At 38.9% G+C, this 17256-nt stretch overlaps 1 protein-coding gene across 1 annotated transcript; it reads left to right on the forward strand.

Annotated features, from left to right (window-relative positions):
- The first annotated feature begins 11368 nt into the window (after positions 1-11368).
- Positions 11369-11902, forward strand: LOC133832747 (uncharacterized). The gene has a single exon (XM_062263055.1). The coding sequence runs from the start codon at positions 11369-11371 to the stop codon at positions 11900-11902; it is 534 nt and encodes a 177-aa protein (XP_062119039.1).
- Positions 11903-17256: the final 5354 nt, after the last annotated feature.

Consider the following 17256-nt stretch of genomic DNA (forward strand, 5'->3'; position numbering starts at 1 on the left):
AAAGGCCATCGAGGAGCTTCAGGCTGCAGAGGCCAGGCATGCTGGGGAGTTAGAGGTGGTCACTCAGCAGAAGGATGCTTTGGTGGCAAAGCTGGCGGAGAATGAAGCTTCTCAGGCAGCTTTGAAGAAGCAGAAGGATGATTTACAGGAGTCCAGTCGAATCCAATATCGTGAAGTCAAGAGACTTAAGGAGGAGCACCTTGCTAAGGACAAGACCATAGCTGTTCTTGAGAGCCAGGTGGAGCAGCTGAAGCTCACCAATGCTAAAGATCTGGAGAGGTACAAGAATGCGACACTTCGGTGTTTCTACGACTTTTGGAAACACAACCAGAGTGCCAACTTCAACTACCTTCCAGAGGATGTCAGGAACGCTGAGTTAGCCCGCTGCATTACTCGGCTGGCTGCAGAAAAAGAAAGAGCCAGAGTTCCTGCTTCCCCAAGTATCCAGCCAGCTGCTGGCGCGGAGGAAGGAGGAGTTGTCGAGGATGCGGCTAACCAGAATGCTGAGCAAGACCCTCCTGCTCCTAATGCTCCTTAAAAATTTTATTCTTTTTCTTTTCTTTAATTTCACAACCCACGGGTCGTGATGTAAAGACTAAATTTTTATTTTTAAATTTGCTGCATGGGCAGCAAACTTTCCTTTTACTTTAAACAATTACATCCAAGCAGTACTGCTCGCGGTGTAAAAGAATGCCTTTTGATATTATAATATTTTTGTCTATTATAACATATGTTCGCATGACCGAACTTAGCATAGTACTTTGGCTTGATTTAACAAAATATGAATTTTGAAAATTACTCTAAGTACCGTAGCATGCTTTCACTCATTTTTTTCATGTGTTTACATACCTATTGGTATGCTTTGCTATCGATGTACCTTATATGCCCCCCAAGTGATCAAGGAGCTTTAGGTCCTTGGTCACTTGCCTTGACCACGACCTGTGCGAACATTACTGCTCGGTAGGAAACGTAACACTTATAATACAACAAAACAACACACGTAATGAACAAATACTTGTAAAAATAAATTTACAAAGGTTGGCAAGAATGACTGGCTGCGCATAGTCCCTTATAATTCTCGTATTAAAATGGACTAAACATGTCTTTACGAGTGATCTTAAAAAGATCTTACACTTATAAGCAATTAGCCATACAACGTGGCTAACCCTTTTTCAAAACTTGTAAAAAGTAAAAATTAATACAAGCCAGTCCTTTAAAAAGGACTGTTTATTGATAATACTTGCGCAGGTGTTCTCCGTTCCAATAGCGTGGAACGAGATTTCCATTTAAGCGTGCAAGCTTGTATGTGCCTGGATGAAGGACTTCCTCAATCTGGTAAGTTCCTTCCCAGTTTGGTCCGAGCACTCCAGCAGTTGGGTCGCGGGTGTTTAAGAAAACTCGTCGTAGTACTAGGTCTCCGACGTTGAATTTTCTTTCTTTCACTTTCGAGTTAAAATACCGGGCAACCTTTTGCTGGTACGCAGCTACTCGGAGTTGGGCTCTTTCTCGCTTCTCTTCAAGTGAGTCTAGGGACTCCATCATCATTTCGCTATTCTGGTCTTGGTCGTATGTAATTCGTCGATGTGAAGGCGGATCTAACTCGACGGGCAACATAGCTTCATACCCGTATGCTAAGGAAAATGAGGTATGACCTGTCGATGTTCGATGGGACATTCTATACGACCAGAGTACTTTAGGCAGCTGTTCTGGCCATGCTCCTTTAGCGTCTTCAAGTCTTTTCTTCAGGGTGTCCTTAAGCGTTTTATTCACTGCTTCAACTTGCCCATTTGTTTGTAGATGTGCAACTGAAGAAAAGCTTTCGACGATTCCATGTCTCTCGCAGAAGTCTGTGAATAAGTCACTGTCAAACTGGGTGCCGTTGTCTGAGAAAATTTTTCTAGGCAAACCATACCAGCAAACAATATTCGTGATGAAAAAGTCAAGAACTTTCTTGGTCGTTATGGTAGCGAGCGGCTCAGCTTCGGCCCATTTGGTGAAGTAGTCGACTGCTACAACTGCATATTTTACTCCACCTTTCCCTGTTGGCAGGGATCCAATCAAGTTTATACCCCATACTGCGAAAGGCCAAGGACTCTGCATCTGCTTTAACCCATTGGGAGCTACGCGTGGGATCTTGGAAAATCTTTTACACTTATCGCATTTTCGCACAAATTCCATTGAGTCTTCGTTCATAGTCGGCCAGAAATAGCCCTGCCTTAGAATCTTTTTGCCAGACTTTGCCCCCCAGCGTGATCCCCGCAGAAGCCTTCATGCACTTCCCTCATCAGTTCTTTAGCCTTTTCCGGTGTAATACATCTGAGTAGTGGCATGGAGTATCCTCTTCGATACAGAACACCATCGACCAGTATGTACCTAGCAGCCTGTCGTTGAAGAGTTCTGGCTTTGTTTCTATCTGCCAGTAATACACCATTCGTGAGATACTCCAAGTATGGTGCCATCCATGTATTCTCCATCCGGATTTCCATATTGGTTTCGTCTGCTCGTATGCTCGGCTCGCACAATCTTTCTACTAGCACAATATTCAAAGTGCCAGTGTCTTTTGCGCTTGCGAGTTTGGCTAAGGCATCTGCGTTCAAATTCTGATCTCGAGGTATTTGCTGGAGGGTATACTTCTTGAACTGAGCCAACAGATCTCTAGTTTTGTTTAAGTAGGCCACCATTTTGAGGCCTCATGCTTGATATTCCCCTAGGACTTGATTCACTACCAGCTATGAATCACTGTAAATATCCAGCAACTTTATACTCATGTCTTTTGCCAATCTTAACCCAGCAAGGAGTGCTTCTTATTCAGCTTCATTATTTGACGCAGTGAAGTCAAACCTAATAGCGCAGTGAAATCGATGCCCTTTTGTCGTTATCAATATCACTCCTGCTCCCGCATGAGATTCGTTGGATGATCCATCCGTGAATAAATTCCACGAAGGAGCTTCAGCTTGGGGCTCAGGTGCTCTAGGCTCTTCGTACTGCTCATTGTCTGGGAGCTCAGTGAACTCGGAGATAAGATCAGACAAGACTTGTCCTTTTACTACTGCTCGCGGTGAATATGTAATATCGAACTGCCTGAGTTTGACTGCCCATTTTAATAAGCGTCTAGCCACCTCAGGCTTTTGCAGAACTTGCCGAAGGGGCTGGTCAGTTAAGACTGTGATAGGATGGGCTTGGAAGTAAGGACGTAACTTCATTGAGGCCAAGATCAAGCAATAGGCTAGCCTTTCAATTGGAGGATACCTCAATTCAGCCCCGATTAACCTCTTGATTACATAGTAAACCGCCTTTTGTACGCCTTCTTCCTCTCGCACTAGCACCGCACTGGCAGCAAATTCGGTGATCGCCAGGTAGATGAACAAAGTTTCTCCTTCGATAGGCTTTGATAAAATGGGAGGTTGTGCCATATGTGCCTTTAGGGCTTGGAAAGCCTGCTGGCAGTCTCCTGTCCATTCAAACTTCTTGTTGCCTCTAAGTAGATTAAAGAAAGGGACGCATTTATCCGTCGACTTAGAAATGAATCTACTTAGTGAGGCAATTCTTCCAGTTAAACTTTGCACATCCTTGATCTTCTCTGGCGATTTCATGTCGATTAGGGCTTTTATCTTGTCGGGGTTGGCCTCGATTCCTCTTGAATTGACAATGAACCCCAAGAATTTCCCTGATCCAACTCCGAAGGAACATTTGAGAGGATTTAATCTCATTTGATACTTGTTCAACACATCGAAACACTCTTGTAAATCCTTCACATGTCATTCTACTTTTTTCGACTTTACCAGCATGTCGTCTACATACACCTTCATGTTCACTCTTACCAACTTCTTAAACATGTGGTTAACCAATCGCTGGTAAGTCGCACCTGCGTTTTTCAGTCCGAAGGGCATTACTTTGTAACAGTATAACCCCGTATCGGTCCGAAAGCTGGTGTGATCCTCGTCAGGGGGATGCATACTAATCTGATTGTATCCTGAGTATGCATCCATGAAGGAGAGGATCTCATGTCCTGCAGTTGCATCGACCAGCTGGTCGATCCTTGGGAGTGGGAAGCAATCCTTTGGGCAGGCTTTATTAAGGTCTGTGAAATCCACATAGGTTCGCCATTTGCCATTAGGCTTGGGAACCAGTACTGGATTAGAGACCCATGACGGATAAAACGCCACCCTGATGAACCCATTCTCCTTTAGCCTTTCGACTTCCTCCTTTAAGGCTTTCGATCTATCTTTATCAAGCAGCCTTCTTTTTTGTTGCACAGGTGGAAAACTCTTGTTAACGTTCAGGACATGGCTGATAACTGCAGGATCTATCCCAGCCATGTCTTTGTGTGACCAGGCAAAGACTTCCTGGTTCTTTCGTAAAAATTCCACCAGTGCATGCTTCGTGGTTGCTTCTAAGTTTTTCCCGACCTTTACGACTCTGGCCAGGTCTTTTTCGTCAAGTTGGACCTCTTCCAGGTCCTCGACAAGTCCAACATTTTCCTCAAAATCCCCAAAGCAAGGATCTAAATCCCTATCCTCACTTTGGGCAACACCCTATTTGGTGACTCCATCACCAGATTGGGCTTGTGTATCAATAGCCATCTGCGACCTATCTGGGGGAGTGCTCTTTGACGTTCCCTTCTTCGCCTTTGTAACTGAGGCATTGTAGCACTCCCTTGCTTCTCTCTGATTTCCCAACACGCGTCCTACCCCTGCGTCTGTCGGGAATTTCATGGCCAAGTGCCATACTGAGGTGACGGCCCGAAGATCAACCAATATGGGCCTTCTAATGACGGCATTGTACGCCGAAGGACAATCGACTACTATAAAAGTAGTGAGTAATGTCCTGGTAGCAGGCGCTGTACCTGCTGTCACTAGAAGTCTGATTGACCCCGCTGGGGCGAGTCCCTCACCAGAGAAGCCGTAAATTGTTTGGTTGCAGGGCTCCAATTCCTTAACGGACAACTTCATGCGTTCCAACGAAGATTTGTACAGGATGTTCACTGAACTTCCTGTATTAACTAGTACTCTTTTCACCATCATGTTGGCGATTTGAACGTCCACGACCAGCGAATCGGAATGTGGGAACCGGACATGCTGGGCGTCGCTATCAGAGAAGGTTATCTCACCTTCCTCTGACCGAGCCTTCTTTGATGCCCTGTCCTCCACGGTCATCATCTCGATGTCCTGGTCGTGGCGTAGGGTCTGAGCATATCATTCCCTTGCCTTTCCACTGCTTCCCGCGAGGTATGGGCCTCCATAGATGGTGAGTAAAGTGCCAACTATGGGGTCAGGCTGCAAAGGTGGTGAGCGTTGGCGTGTGGGTGCATGCTCGTTGCCACCTGGAGCTTCTCGTTGGGAATTTCCCGAGGCTCGTATATATCTTCTCAAGTGTCCTTGTCTAATAAGGAACTCGATTTCATCCTTCAACTGGTTGCATTCATTTGTATCATGTCCGAAGTCGTTATGATAACGACAGAACTTGGTAGTGTCTCTCTTCGAAATATCTTTTCGAATGGGAGCATTTTATAAGGCACACTGGAACTCGTGGCCTGATACACCTCTCCCCGAGACTCAATAAGGGCAGTGTAGTTAGTGAACTCAGGTTCATAATAATTACCCTTGGCTCGTTTATTGTAAGAGGTGGAAGGCTAATTGTGCGGCTGCTTCCCCCCATTCTTGCCATTGCCATTGTCGTTTCTGTTGCCTTTGTCGTTGCCATTGGGTTTGGATCCATTGGCGGCTTTGGCGGGCTCGGCAGTCCCCTTATCCTTGGCTGGGGGCTTTCCTTCATTGGCTATGGCGTCCTCGAGCTTGATGTATCGATCAGCTCGATCCAAAAATTCCTGGGTAGTCCTGACCCCATGCTTTTTGAGGCTGTTCCAGAGAGGCGTGCAGTTATGGCCATCATCTTGCCTTCGTCTCCCACTGTTTTCGCTCCAGCAGCTGCTCGCATAAAACGCTGGACATAATCTTTCAGTGGTTCTCCGTCTTGCTGGCGTATTTTGACCAGCTGATTTGCCTCAGTTGGGTGCACACGACCCGCATAGAATTGTCCGTAAAATTCCTTCACGAACATCTCCCAGGAAACTATACTTGCAGGAGGGAATTTGAAAAATCACTCCTGTGCAGCATCAGAAAGTGTTGCAGGGAAGATCCTGCACCTAGCGTCTTCGGACACTTTCTGAATGTCCATTTGTATCTCAAATTTGTTGATGTGAGATACCGGGTCACCATACCCGTCAAAGTTCGGAAGCGTAGGCATCTTAAACTTGCTAGGAGTTTCTGCCATAGCTATCCTTTGAACGAAAGGAGTGCCCTTTCTCCTATCATGATCGATATAAGATGTTCCTCCCCCGACCAGCTGTTGCACTGCCTGGTTGATCTATCTGGGCCTGCACAGCGCCAGGAATCGCCGGGGCCTCCACTGCTGCTGGGGGAATGTACTCATCATGTCGTTCCCTGCAATCGTTGAGTACATCTCTTGAATCTTCGTCCCTTCACCGCTGTTCACTGGCTCTAAGACGGTTAAAGACGTTATTTTGTTTGGGCTGCCCCCAGCGTCACGTCTTTCGGGTTGGTCGTCCCTAGGTGGTAAGCTTCTACCCCCACCTCTTTCTTCATTTCTCCGACCGGCGTTTCCTCTGCCTGAGTCAGCCTCATTATAATCATGGCCATCTCTGAATCTTGATTGGCTATGATGGGATCGACTGTTCCCTCGGTTGCCTTCCCGGGCTGGAACCTCCCGAGCGTTAGAGGGTGGCCTGCGTTGGTCGGTAGGTCCTCGTGCTGTGGGGGGCCCCGTACCGCAGAGCCTGTCTCTGAGTTCCTTCTGTTGCCAGAAGGATGTTGTCCTCTGCTCGGAGGGTTTGGCTCTTTGCCCCTATGGCGTCTAGGACTGCGGGGCGGCTGCCCGGCCCTATTCTGCCTTGGTTGCGGGGGATTGCCACGACCATCCTAGGATGGAGGCTATGCCTCAGGGTCCCTAAGCGGGACATCGTCCTGAGGCATCAGTGGCTGCTCGAGCCTTTGGGGGCTCGAGGGCTGGATAGGCGGGCTAGGATTAGGACCCCTTTGAGGTGGCCCATTTGTAGGTTGATTAGGCTACGGAGCAGGTGCAGCCTGATTCCTAGCCAGCTGTAAGGCTGCTTCGAGGGCTGCCATGGCCTCCCTTTGATGGAGGTCCATCTCCGCCTGCCTTTCACTCAGTTCCAGGCGCTGTCGCTCAATCTCTTGTTGGTGCCGTGCCATAATCTCGGCAGCACTTTCTTGACTGGCCCTCAGATTGGCCAGTTCATCCTGCAATACCCCCAGGGTATTCCTCAGCGTCTCGGAATCCAATTCTTCCTCATCGAATTCCAAATGTTGCTCATCTTCGGTCACGTTTGGCGGAGGAGGAGGCAGTTGAGATGGTGCAGCGCTAGCCGCCTGTCCAGTCTTCTTTGTGGTTTTCGCCATTGAAAATTCAACAATATTATATCAAGCTCTCAATGAAAGCACCAGAATGTTGACCCTGATTTTGGTCAACTGACACGGAGTCAAAAATGCTTAATGTGGACAGATATGTTGAAATGAGAATAATGACAAAAACAATAAAACACACAGGAATTTAGAGTGGTTCGGCCCCAGAATCTGGTAATAACCTACGTCCACTTGAACTGTTATTGATATAAGAATCAAAGGAGTGATCAAAGAACTAGGGTTCAATGAGTTTCACAAACCTCTGAAGAACAAAGCAATATGTCGAATGTGATAGCTCTAATACACTTGTAAAAATCTAATCTCAAATAATTAGAAAGCCAAAAGTCCCTTCCCTGAGCTATCTTTCTCTATTTATAAGCTCAAGGAAGATTACATTAATTTGTTACAGATATTCTTTCCTAATTAATCGGATAATCAGGATTTATTGCAGACAATCTCAGGATTGACTAAGATCTTTATAAAATTATCTTGAAATACGCGGAATGTACGACCATGCTGGTCGTAGGAAAAGCCCAACTGCCTATGCTTGCAATATTTTACTGGTCGATACTCTAACAGAATTCTGCCAGGTGTCAGCCACGTGTCCAGAAATCACTTGCCACGTCATCGGTGCCTGTTTTTTGGATAACATAATGCAATACAAATTTTCTAATCAAGTACTAATTTAATTTGTATTTTTTTAATATAATTTAATATATTTTATGTAAATATATTAATAAAAAAGTATTAATTAATCATTTGCAACACACAAAAGCTACTAGTTAAAGAATTAGTTTTGTTTTTAAATGAGTTATTCAAATAATTGTTTAAATTTTTAATACTTTTTTGTAATATCAATTGCTAATTGAATTGCTTATTATATGTTTAATAAAAGAAGATTTATTTTATTAAAAATTCATTAATGATGGTGTTATTTGGTAACACTTAAAAAATAGTTTTTTATTTAGTTAATTAAAAATTTGACAATTAAACATAAAACAGTGCTTGGTAACTTTATTTTTATTTATTATTTTTAAAAATTTTAATTAAAATTCATTAAAGTTTGAAAATATAATTTTTTCACTTTTAATTTTTTTTAAACCGTTTTGACTTTATGTTTCTTCTCTTCTTCAAATAAACACCTCATATTGTTAAACAAAAAATAAAAACAAAAGTTATCAAACGCGTAATAAATGCATTTGATAACTTTGATTTTTATTTTTTGTTTAACAATATGAGGTGTTTATTTGAAGAAGAGAAGAAAAAAAAACGAAACAAAAAGCTGAAAACGGTTTAAAAAAAATTTGAAATTGAAAAAATTCTATTTTCAAAATTTAATAAATTTTAAAAAATAACAAATAAAAATAAAGTTACCAAACACATTTTATGTTTAATTGTTAAATTTTTAAATAATTAAATAAAAAACTATTTTTTTAAGTGTTACTAAAGAATATAATTTTTTTACCAATTAAACACAACCATACTTATTAAAATTTTATAGTATTAATTTTATTTTTTTCTTTTAAAACTAATAAAAACTATTTTCTAAAAAAGAAATAATTTTTTCTCAGTGTTTTGTAAAAATGACCTAAATGGAAACTTTTATTAGGCAAATAGCTTTTCAAAAAAATTTATTAACAAAATGGCCTTTCTTTTTAATTAACAAAAAATCTTAATTAAAACTCATTTAATTAACATTAATGTATATTTTTTGGCTGAATCCTCGGAATTAGATTGAAAATAAAAAAGAAACCCTAGGAAAGAGAAATCCTCATGCACTCTTGAACGTGAGTGGTCTGATTCTCCTTTCCTCATTTACTGTAAATGTTAGTACTTTACTTGAATCTCAGTTTTTACAATTGGGTATTCATTATTTCAAGTTATATAACTATATTTAGCATAAATATACCTTTTTCTACTGAAAAAATGAAATTCTAGTGTAAAAATAGGTCCAACACAAGGTTGAAGACGACTTGGCAATATGCGACGCATGTGGGTCTCACAGAGTCTCTTAGTGCAATTTTCAGCAGTGACCAAAATTGTACTAAGCGACCATGTGCGACCCATATGGGTCTCACAGGGTCTCTTAGGGTTATTTTGTATGTTTTAAAATGAACTTGTATGGCTTTAAAGTAATTATAAGCTAATTGATATGTTATTTTTATTTTATACTTGTTAATTTAAGTATTTAACTTTATGATAGATATGGATTATGCCTTTATTTGCATGGACTATAATGGTGAGTGAAAGATTGTAGATAAACGCATTTGGGAATGGTTTGGTACTGGTTGCAACAAGGGACTTTTGGTTGATAGAAGTATAAAGTTTCATCAATTAGTGGATAAAGTCTACAAAAAATAGGTGTTGGTCGAAATTTGTATGAAATTGAAATTACTCATAAGTTAGTTAGTGAAACATTTAGTAAGATGGCACCAAGTCAGGTTTGTAATGATTCTGATGTTGAGGATCTTATGTGTGCGTTAAAAAGAATAAAGATAAAGGAAAGACAAATCTTGTCAGTGATGGTGATGATGATGAGTTTGGTTGTGATGATAGTGATTTTGATAGTGGAAGCTTTTATGATAGCTATTTTGGTTTTCATATAATCGAACAAGTTTCAAATGAAGATCTAGTGCAGAACAATGGAGACATCATTGGTTCCAATCCAACACCAAATGATATAGTACACGAGGGAGGTGACAATGTACTCGAGGAATGTGATAAATTAGTTGAAGAAAATAACAATGTAACTGAGGGAGGTGACAATGTAGTCGAGAGTGGTCAGATCATCCCTTATCAAAATTTTGATATTGGAGAATTTACCAGAGAAGCAAGTCAAAATAGTGGGAGACACGATGGATCTGATTTAAATGTGGGTCGACACTCTGCAAGTAAGGATGAATTGAGTTATTATCTTAGTGTCATTGCCATTAATGGGAGATTTGAAATAAGAACAATAAGATCAAACAAATCATTGAAGAAAGTTTGTTGTATTAGTGAAAATTGCTTATGGCGAGTACGTGCTACAAAGATGAAAGATTCAGAATTCTTTGTCATTCGACAATACCATGGTCTACACACTTGCCCATTGATGAACCAAAATTCCAATCATAGACAAGCATCCAGCCGTGTTATTGGTACTCGTGTACAAGGACACTTTAAGAACAGTAAGGATCCACTCAACCCTAGAAGCCTCGCAGGATTCATGCGCGAGGAAATGAAAGTTCAAGTCAGTTATTGGAAGGCTTGGAAAGGAAAACAATGGGCTCAAAATTTGATTAGAGGAACAGCAAAAGAAATTTTTCCTTGCTCCCTTCGTATTGTCATATTTTAAAGCAGGTAAATCCAGGCACAGTTACCCACATTTAACTTGATTCAGAAAATATGTTCAAGTACTTTTTTATGGCTTTGGGAGTGGCTATAAGAGGGTTCACCTACATGAGGAAAGTAATTGGTATAGATGCGGCTTGGATCAAAACTAAGCATAAGGGTGTATTATTAGTAGCAACTACACAAGATAGTGAATATCATACTTACCCCATTGCATGGGGTTTGGTTGATAATGAGAATAAGGCTTCATGGACTTGGTTCTTAGAGACGTTGAAGGAGTTGATACCTAATAGCTCAGACTTGTGTTTTATTTCTGATAGACATCAAAGTATCGAACATGTAGTGCGTCATGGTTATGTTATGGCTTCTCATGGGGCATGTTATTGGCACGTAAAGCAGAATATAAAACATCGTTTCAAAAGCATTGCTTCGACTAAATTGTACAAGAAATTTGCAATTGCATACCGTATCGAAGAGTTTAATAAACATTTTGACCATATTCACAAAATATATCCACGTGTTGCTAAGTATCTTGAGAAGTTGTCGAGTTCAAAAAGTGGTCGAGACCACATTTTGGTGGTAATCGATATGAAGTTATGACAATTAACATAGTTGAGACTGTGAATAATTTGATGCGAAAGGCAAGAGAGTATCCAATTATTGCTATGATCGATTTTATCATAAGCACCATGGGACAGTGGTTCCTTTCTCGTCGTCGAGAAGCATATGCTGTGACAACTCCATTAACACTGAAGAAAGAGGAAACCTTAAGAAAAAGATGGGATGAAGTTGGTTCATTGATAACACTCCAATTAAATGAGAATGAGTACAATGTAATGTGCGAGGAATTCGATGCAATAGTGAATTTAAGGTCAAAAAGTTGTACGTGCAAAATTTTTGATATCGAGAAGCTTCCATGTGTTCGTGCCATAGTAGCAGCAGGAAAGTCCCAACCTCAAAATATTGGGGAACTTATATATTCAATGTGTTCAAAATTCTACACTTCAGAATATTGGTTGTTAGCATATGTTGAAACTATATACCCTGTTCCCCCAAACTCGCAGTGGACCAACATTCCTAAAGATGTTATTGCAATACAGGTGATAGCACCACCTGAAGACATGACTTAAGGGCGACCAAAAATCAACCGCATACCTTCCCAAGGTGAAGTTCTAAGAGACAATATAATTGTGGGGCATGTGGGCAATCAGGACATAATGCACAGAAGTGTCCAAGTCGTCATGCGCCATCAGATGTTAGAAGCACAACTAATATGTGATTTATTATTGTATAGTTTTGTAAGCACTATGTTCACAGTTTCTTCTTTTAATCTATGTAAACTCTGTTGAGATTTATCTTTCTTTTAATCTATATAATCCAATGCGGCCCTTAGGGTCTCTTGGTGCAATTTGAGGGTCTCTTATAAATTAGATGTAAATGCTTCAATGCGACCCTTAGGGTCTCTTAGTGCAATTTTAGGGCTTCTTATAAATTAGGTGTAAATGCTTCAATGTGACCCTTAGGGTCTCTTAGTGCAATTTTAGGGTCTCTTATAGATTAGGTGTAAATTCTTCAATGCGACCCTTAGGGTCTCTTAGTGCAATTTTGGGGTCTTTTAGTGCAATTTTAGGGTCTCTTATAAATTAGGTGTAAATGCTTCAATGCGACCCTAAGGATCTCTTAGTGCAATTTTAGGGTCTCTTATAAATTAGGTGTAAATTCTTCAATGCGACCCTCAGGGTCTCTTACTGCAATTTTACGGTTTCTTATAACTTAGGTGTAAATGCTTCAATGCGACCCTTAGGGTCTCTTAGTGCAATTTTAGGGTCTCTTATAAATTAGGTGTAAATGCTTAAATGCGACCCTTAGGGTCTCTTAGTGCAATTTTAGGGTCTCTTATAAATTAGGTGTAAATGCTTCAATGCGACCCTAAAGGTCTCTTAGTGCAATTTTAGGGTATCTTATAAATTAGGTGTAAATGCTTCAATGCGACCCTAAAAGTCTCTTAGTGCAATTTTAGGGTATCTTATAAATTAGGTGTAAATTCTTCAATGCGACCTTTAGGGTCTCTTAGTGCACTTATAAATTAGGTGTAAATGCTTTAATGCGACCCTTAGGGTCTCTTAGTGCAATTTTAGGGTCACTTATAAATTAGGTGTAAATGCTTCAATGCGACCCTTAGGGTCTCTTAGTGCAATTTTAGGGTCTCTTATAAATTAGGTGTAAATGCTTAAATGCGACCCTTAGGGTCTCTTAGTGCAATTTTTGGGCCTCTTATAAATTAGGTGTAAATGCTTCAATGCGACCCTAAGGGTCTCTTAGTGCAATTTTAGGGTCTCGTGGGCAATTTTAGGGTCTCTTATAAATTAGATGTAAATGCTTCAATGCGACCCTTAGGGTCTCTTAGTGCAATTTTAGGGTCTCTTATAAATTAGGTGTAAATGCTTCAATGCGACCCTTAGGGTCTCTTATAAATTAGGTGTAAATGCATATAAAGCGACCCTCAGGGTCTCTTAGTGAAATTTGAGGGTCTCCTGTAAGTGATGTCTAAATTATAATAGTCTGATCGTTTAATAATATTGTATAAGTGATTTACTTATTGAATTCGATTTTATTGTTGATAAATGATAACTCTACAAAATAGAGTTATTTTACCACTTTTTATGTGTTAATTGTTGCTTAGTTCTTGAATTCTTAATTGATTTATTAAGTTTTTAAGTAATTTTACATTTATTAGTCTTATTGTAATTTTCTAGATTTTTATATATTTTTATAGATATTTTATTATAATATGTTGTAGTTTAAATTATGTGTAATTAATATAGTTTAGTTAGAAGTAAAATAAAAGTGCAATTTTGTTGATCTTTATTGATAAATTAAATTAAGTTCTAATTAAGTATTTTCAAATAATTAATATGATTTATTTATAATTGAAAATATTTGATTGTTATTTAATTTAATTTTTTATGGTGTAGGAATTATGTTGTATCTTTGTTGTGTTTGAAGAATAAAGAGAAAGAAAGAAAATTGGCATTTGCGAAGAAGAAATAGAAAAAATTAGCACAAGGCCATCTTCTTCAGCAGGCCCACACCAAGGCCCGGTTGCTTTCGAAGCCCAGGCCCACGCCGAAACCACCTCAGCATCAGCACTCCACCGAAGCCACCTTCGGACCAGCAAGCCCCAATCCACGCCAGCTGTCCTCTTTTGCCCAGCTGCTCCCAGCCGTTTGTCTCCACCAACTCAGCCAACTGACCATTTCCTTCTCCCCAACCGTGGCCCAATTCATCTCTCCAGCCCCAAGTCAAATGCCACCAGCCATTCAGCGCCTGCCACCTACCCTCACAGCCAGCCTCCAAAGCACCCACCCAAGCACACCTGGGCCCTCTTCAGTTCACTCCCCAGACAGCATCTCCTCACGGGCCAACCACAACCGAACACAGCCACCAAAAAGGCTAAAAAATCATATTCTTTCCCAATGTTTTATTTTTCTTTTCACTCAAATATCAATTCACTCTTCTCTATTTTTCTCACCTAAATAAACATTCCTAATTCATTTTTTTTACCCTAGCTTTTCACTAATCTTTTACCCAACCAAACATTTCATATTTCCAATTCTCTTACACTTACTCTATTTATCCTACCACTTCCCAACACAATTAAATTAATCAATTTATTTATTTTAATTTGATTAATTTAATCTCCATATTTTGCCTATAAATAGAGTCTTGTAAGACCATTTGGGAGAGCTCTTCTTCATCTTTTCAACCTCTCCTACACTTCATATTTTCTCTCTTCTTTTCACTATTTTCTCTACCATTTTCATCTTTTGAAGAGCATGTCAAGTATGTTATTTTGTAATTTTTATTTCAATCTAGTTATGAGCTTCTAATCTTTTTTCAAGATTATTAAGATGATGATGAAGCAAAATGTAACTAGATAGTATTTTTTGTTGTATGTTGATTTCCCATTTGTGCAACATTGTTTATCGATTTTTCTATCAAAGATATGCATTTTTCATCTATTATTGATTTTTAAAGCATATTACACTTAGCTCTTCATTGTACAAAAATATGATATTCTTTGATTAAATGTTTTTCATTAAATTGTTCACATCTAATTCTTAGAGCATAAGTATCATATTTTGCCTAAACATGATCTCTTTGATTTTTTGTAGTTTCATTAGGTTGTAACACAACTAATGCTTAGAAATTATATCTTATATAAGTGAAGAAATATCCTACATTTTTTAAAGTAACTTGTGCTTGAATAGAAAATGTATTTTGAAAAAAAGTACAGTGTGATTTATTTCAACTATATCTAAACTTGGGAATCAATATACTTATAAATACTATTGAACTTGCATTTTGTGGATTCTAATCTCTTAATAATTTTATTTTACATATCTCATTTGAAAACCATTTTTCTATTTAATCTTAAATCTTTTTATTACTTGTCTTTTATTTTTCTAAAACAAAATCTCATCAAATATTTGGAGCTAGGTTAGAATATTCTTGCTTTGTTTGAAATAGTTTCTTTTGATGTTAGTCAACTCCCATGGGTTCGACCTCGTACTTACATGAACATTATATTCTGAAACGATTCATGCACTTGCAAGTTTAAATATTAAAACACCCTCTTTTGGGATCAACAATAAATAATCCAATTAGTATCACTCCATAAGTACTTTCATCATTGAATTGCAATATAAAAGTCCAATTTTAGGACTACTAATTAGGTGTAAATGCTTCAATGCGACCTTTAGGGTCTCTTAGTATCTATTGGGCTCTTAATGCAATTTGAGGGTCTCTTATAAATTAGGTGTAAATGCTTCAATGCGACCCTCAAGGTCTCTTAGTGCAATTTGAGGGTCTCTTATAAATTAGGTCTAAATGCTTCAATGCGACCCTCAAGGTCTCTTAGTGCAATTTGAGGGTCTCTTATAAATTAGGTGTAAATGCTTCAATGTGACCCTTAGGGTCTCTTATAAATTAGGTGTAAATGCATAAGTCCTTCAATATAGTAAGAAATACATAACACCAAAAGTGGATGTTCGTAACAAAAAAAAAACATATCTAACTAGGGATCTGCACTACCTTCATATAATTGAATTGCATATGTCTGTCTAAAAGTATCTATGTTGTCATCGTTTAGCAACGTTCTAGCTGACTCGTTGCACTTACCAGCAATGTGCATTTCTATTGTTCTTCAGCATGAATATACCACAATCTCCTCTATGAAAGACAAGGTTAACTATATTAGTATTATCTTTAAAAGTTGACTCATACATGTAAATTTAAATGAAACTTACATTCTATTGCTTTGAGGAACAGTATCTGCGGGGGCAACTTCTATCTTCATGAAGTACATACATTGAGCACGAAATTCATTAAAATGACCACTATCATGAAGTAATAGCAGAAAATATTATGCAAGTGGTTGCACTGATCTTTCCATTACTTCTATGGAGATCCAATAGTCTGGATTGGAGTTATAAATCCATATTGTCCACATTCTAATGTCTACTACCAATGCCATCCAATTTTTGTTATTATTGTTCCATGGCACATAGAAGTAATTCACTTTGGACCAAGCTCTCCCTCTAATGGGTCTGATTGCATCAACAAATGACATTAGTTGTGGAGACTTTTTGTATACTGTGGTGCTAGTCTTTCGAGACTTGCAATATAACTCACAAACATATTTCCCAAACTCATCAGTCAAAATGCATCTATCTTGTGGAAAGATGTCTTGAAATTTTTCCATTCGTTTTCTAAATATATAGGTTATTTCATCCACATGCTGCCCAAAAGCATCAACTATTCAATATTAGTTAAGTTGGAAAATAAAACTAGTATTAACTAATTATTATGAAATAATTGAATGATAAAGCTTACCTCTACTCCCACAATAATACGAGGATTATTACACAAGATGACATTGCCGCCTAAAAATGAAGAAATCTGAACTATAGTGTCATCTGCATTGTCTACATAGTTATGAAGTCTTTCATAGAACAGTTGTACCTTCTCTTCCGCACTTGGAACTAGAGTAGGTCGCACAAAGAACTGAAAAACCAAATAAAGAAAAGTAAAATAAGTTAACATAACCAAATATATTTGCGTTTTAAAAAATTCATAAGCAATTTTTATAAGTGGATAAATACCTCATCATCTTCTTCTATTACTTTGGATATTCTTGCAACTGTGATATTTTGGACCTTAACATTTATTTTCCAACCAATCCACTGTGGAATATGATTTCCTGGAATTCTTTGTCCAATCATTTCTCCCAATTTTGGCATTGCTTCACAGATCCATATCTATAAGAATCAAAACATAAATTATAGGCATGAAAAACATATGATAAGCCATACTTATCAAAATTTAGATACAAAATTTTAGATTTTTTTACCTGAAATATCCAAGGACAACATATGAAGTTCCACCTGATAATATCTTTATTATGATCTTTCCGGAACTTTAC

Source organism: Humulus lupulus, chromosome 4, assembly GCF_963169125.1.
Source record: "Humulus lupulus chromosome 4, drHumLupu1.1, whole genome shotgun sequence".
Classification (NCBI taxonomy): domain Eukaryota; kingdom Viridiplantae; phylum Streptophyta; class Magnoliopsida; order Rosales; family Cannabaceae; genus Humulus; species Humulus lupulus.

Bases quoted from the DNA above. Each gene is read 5' to 3' on its own strand.
- LOC133832747 (XM_062263055.1), top strand. From the start codon at position 11,369: ATGACAATTAACATAGTTGAGACTGTGAATAATTTGATGCGAAAGGCA.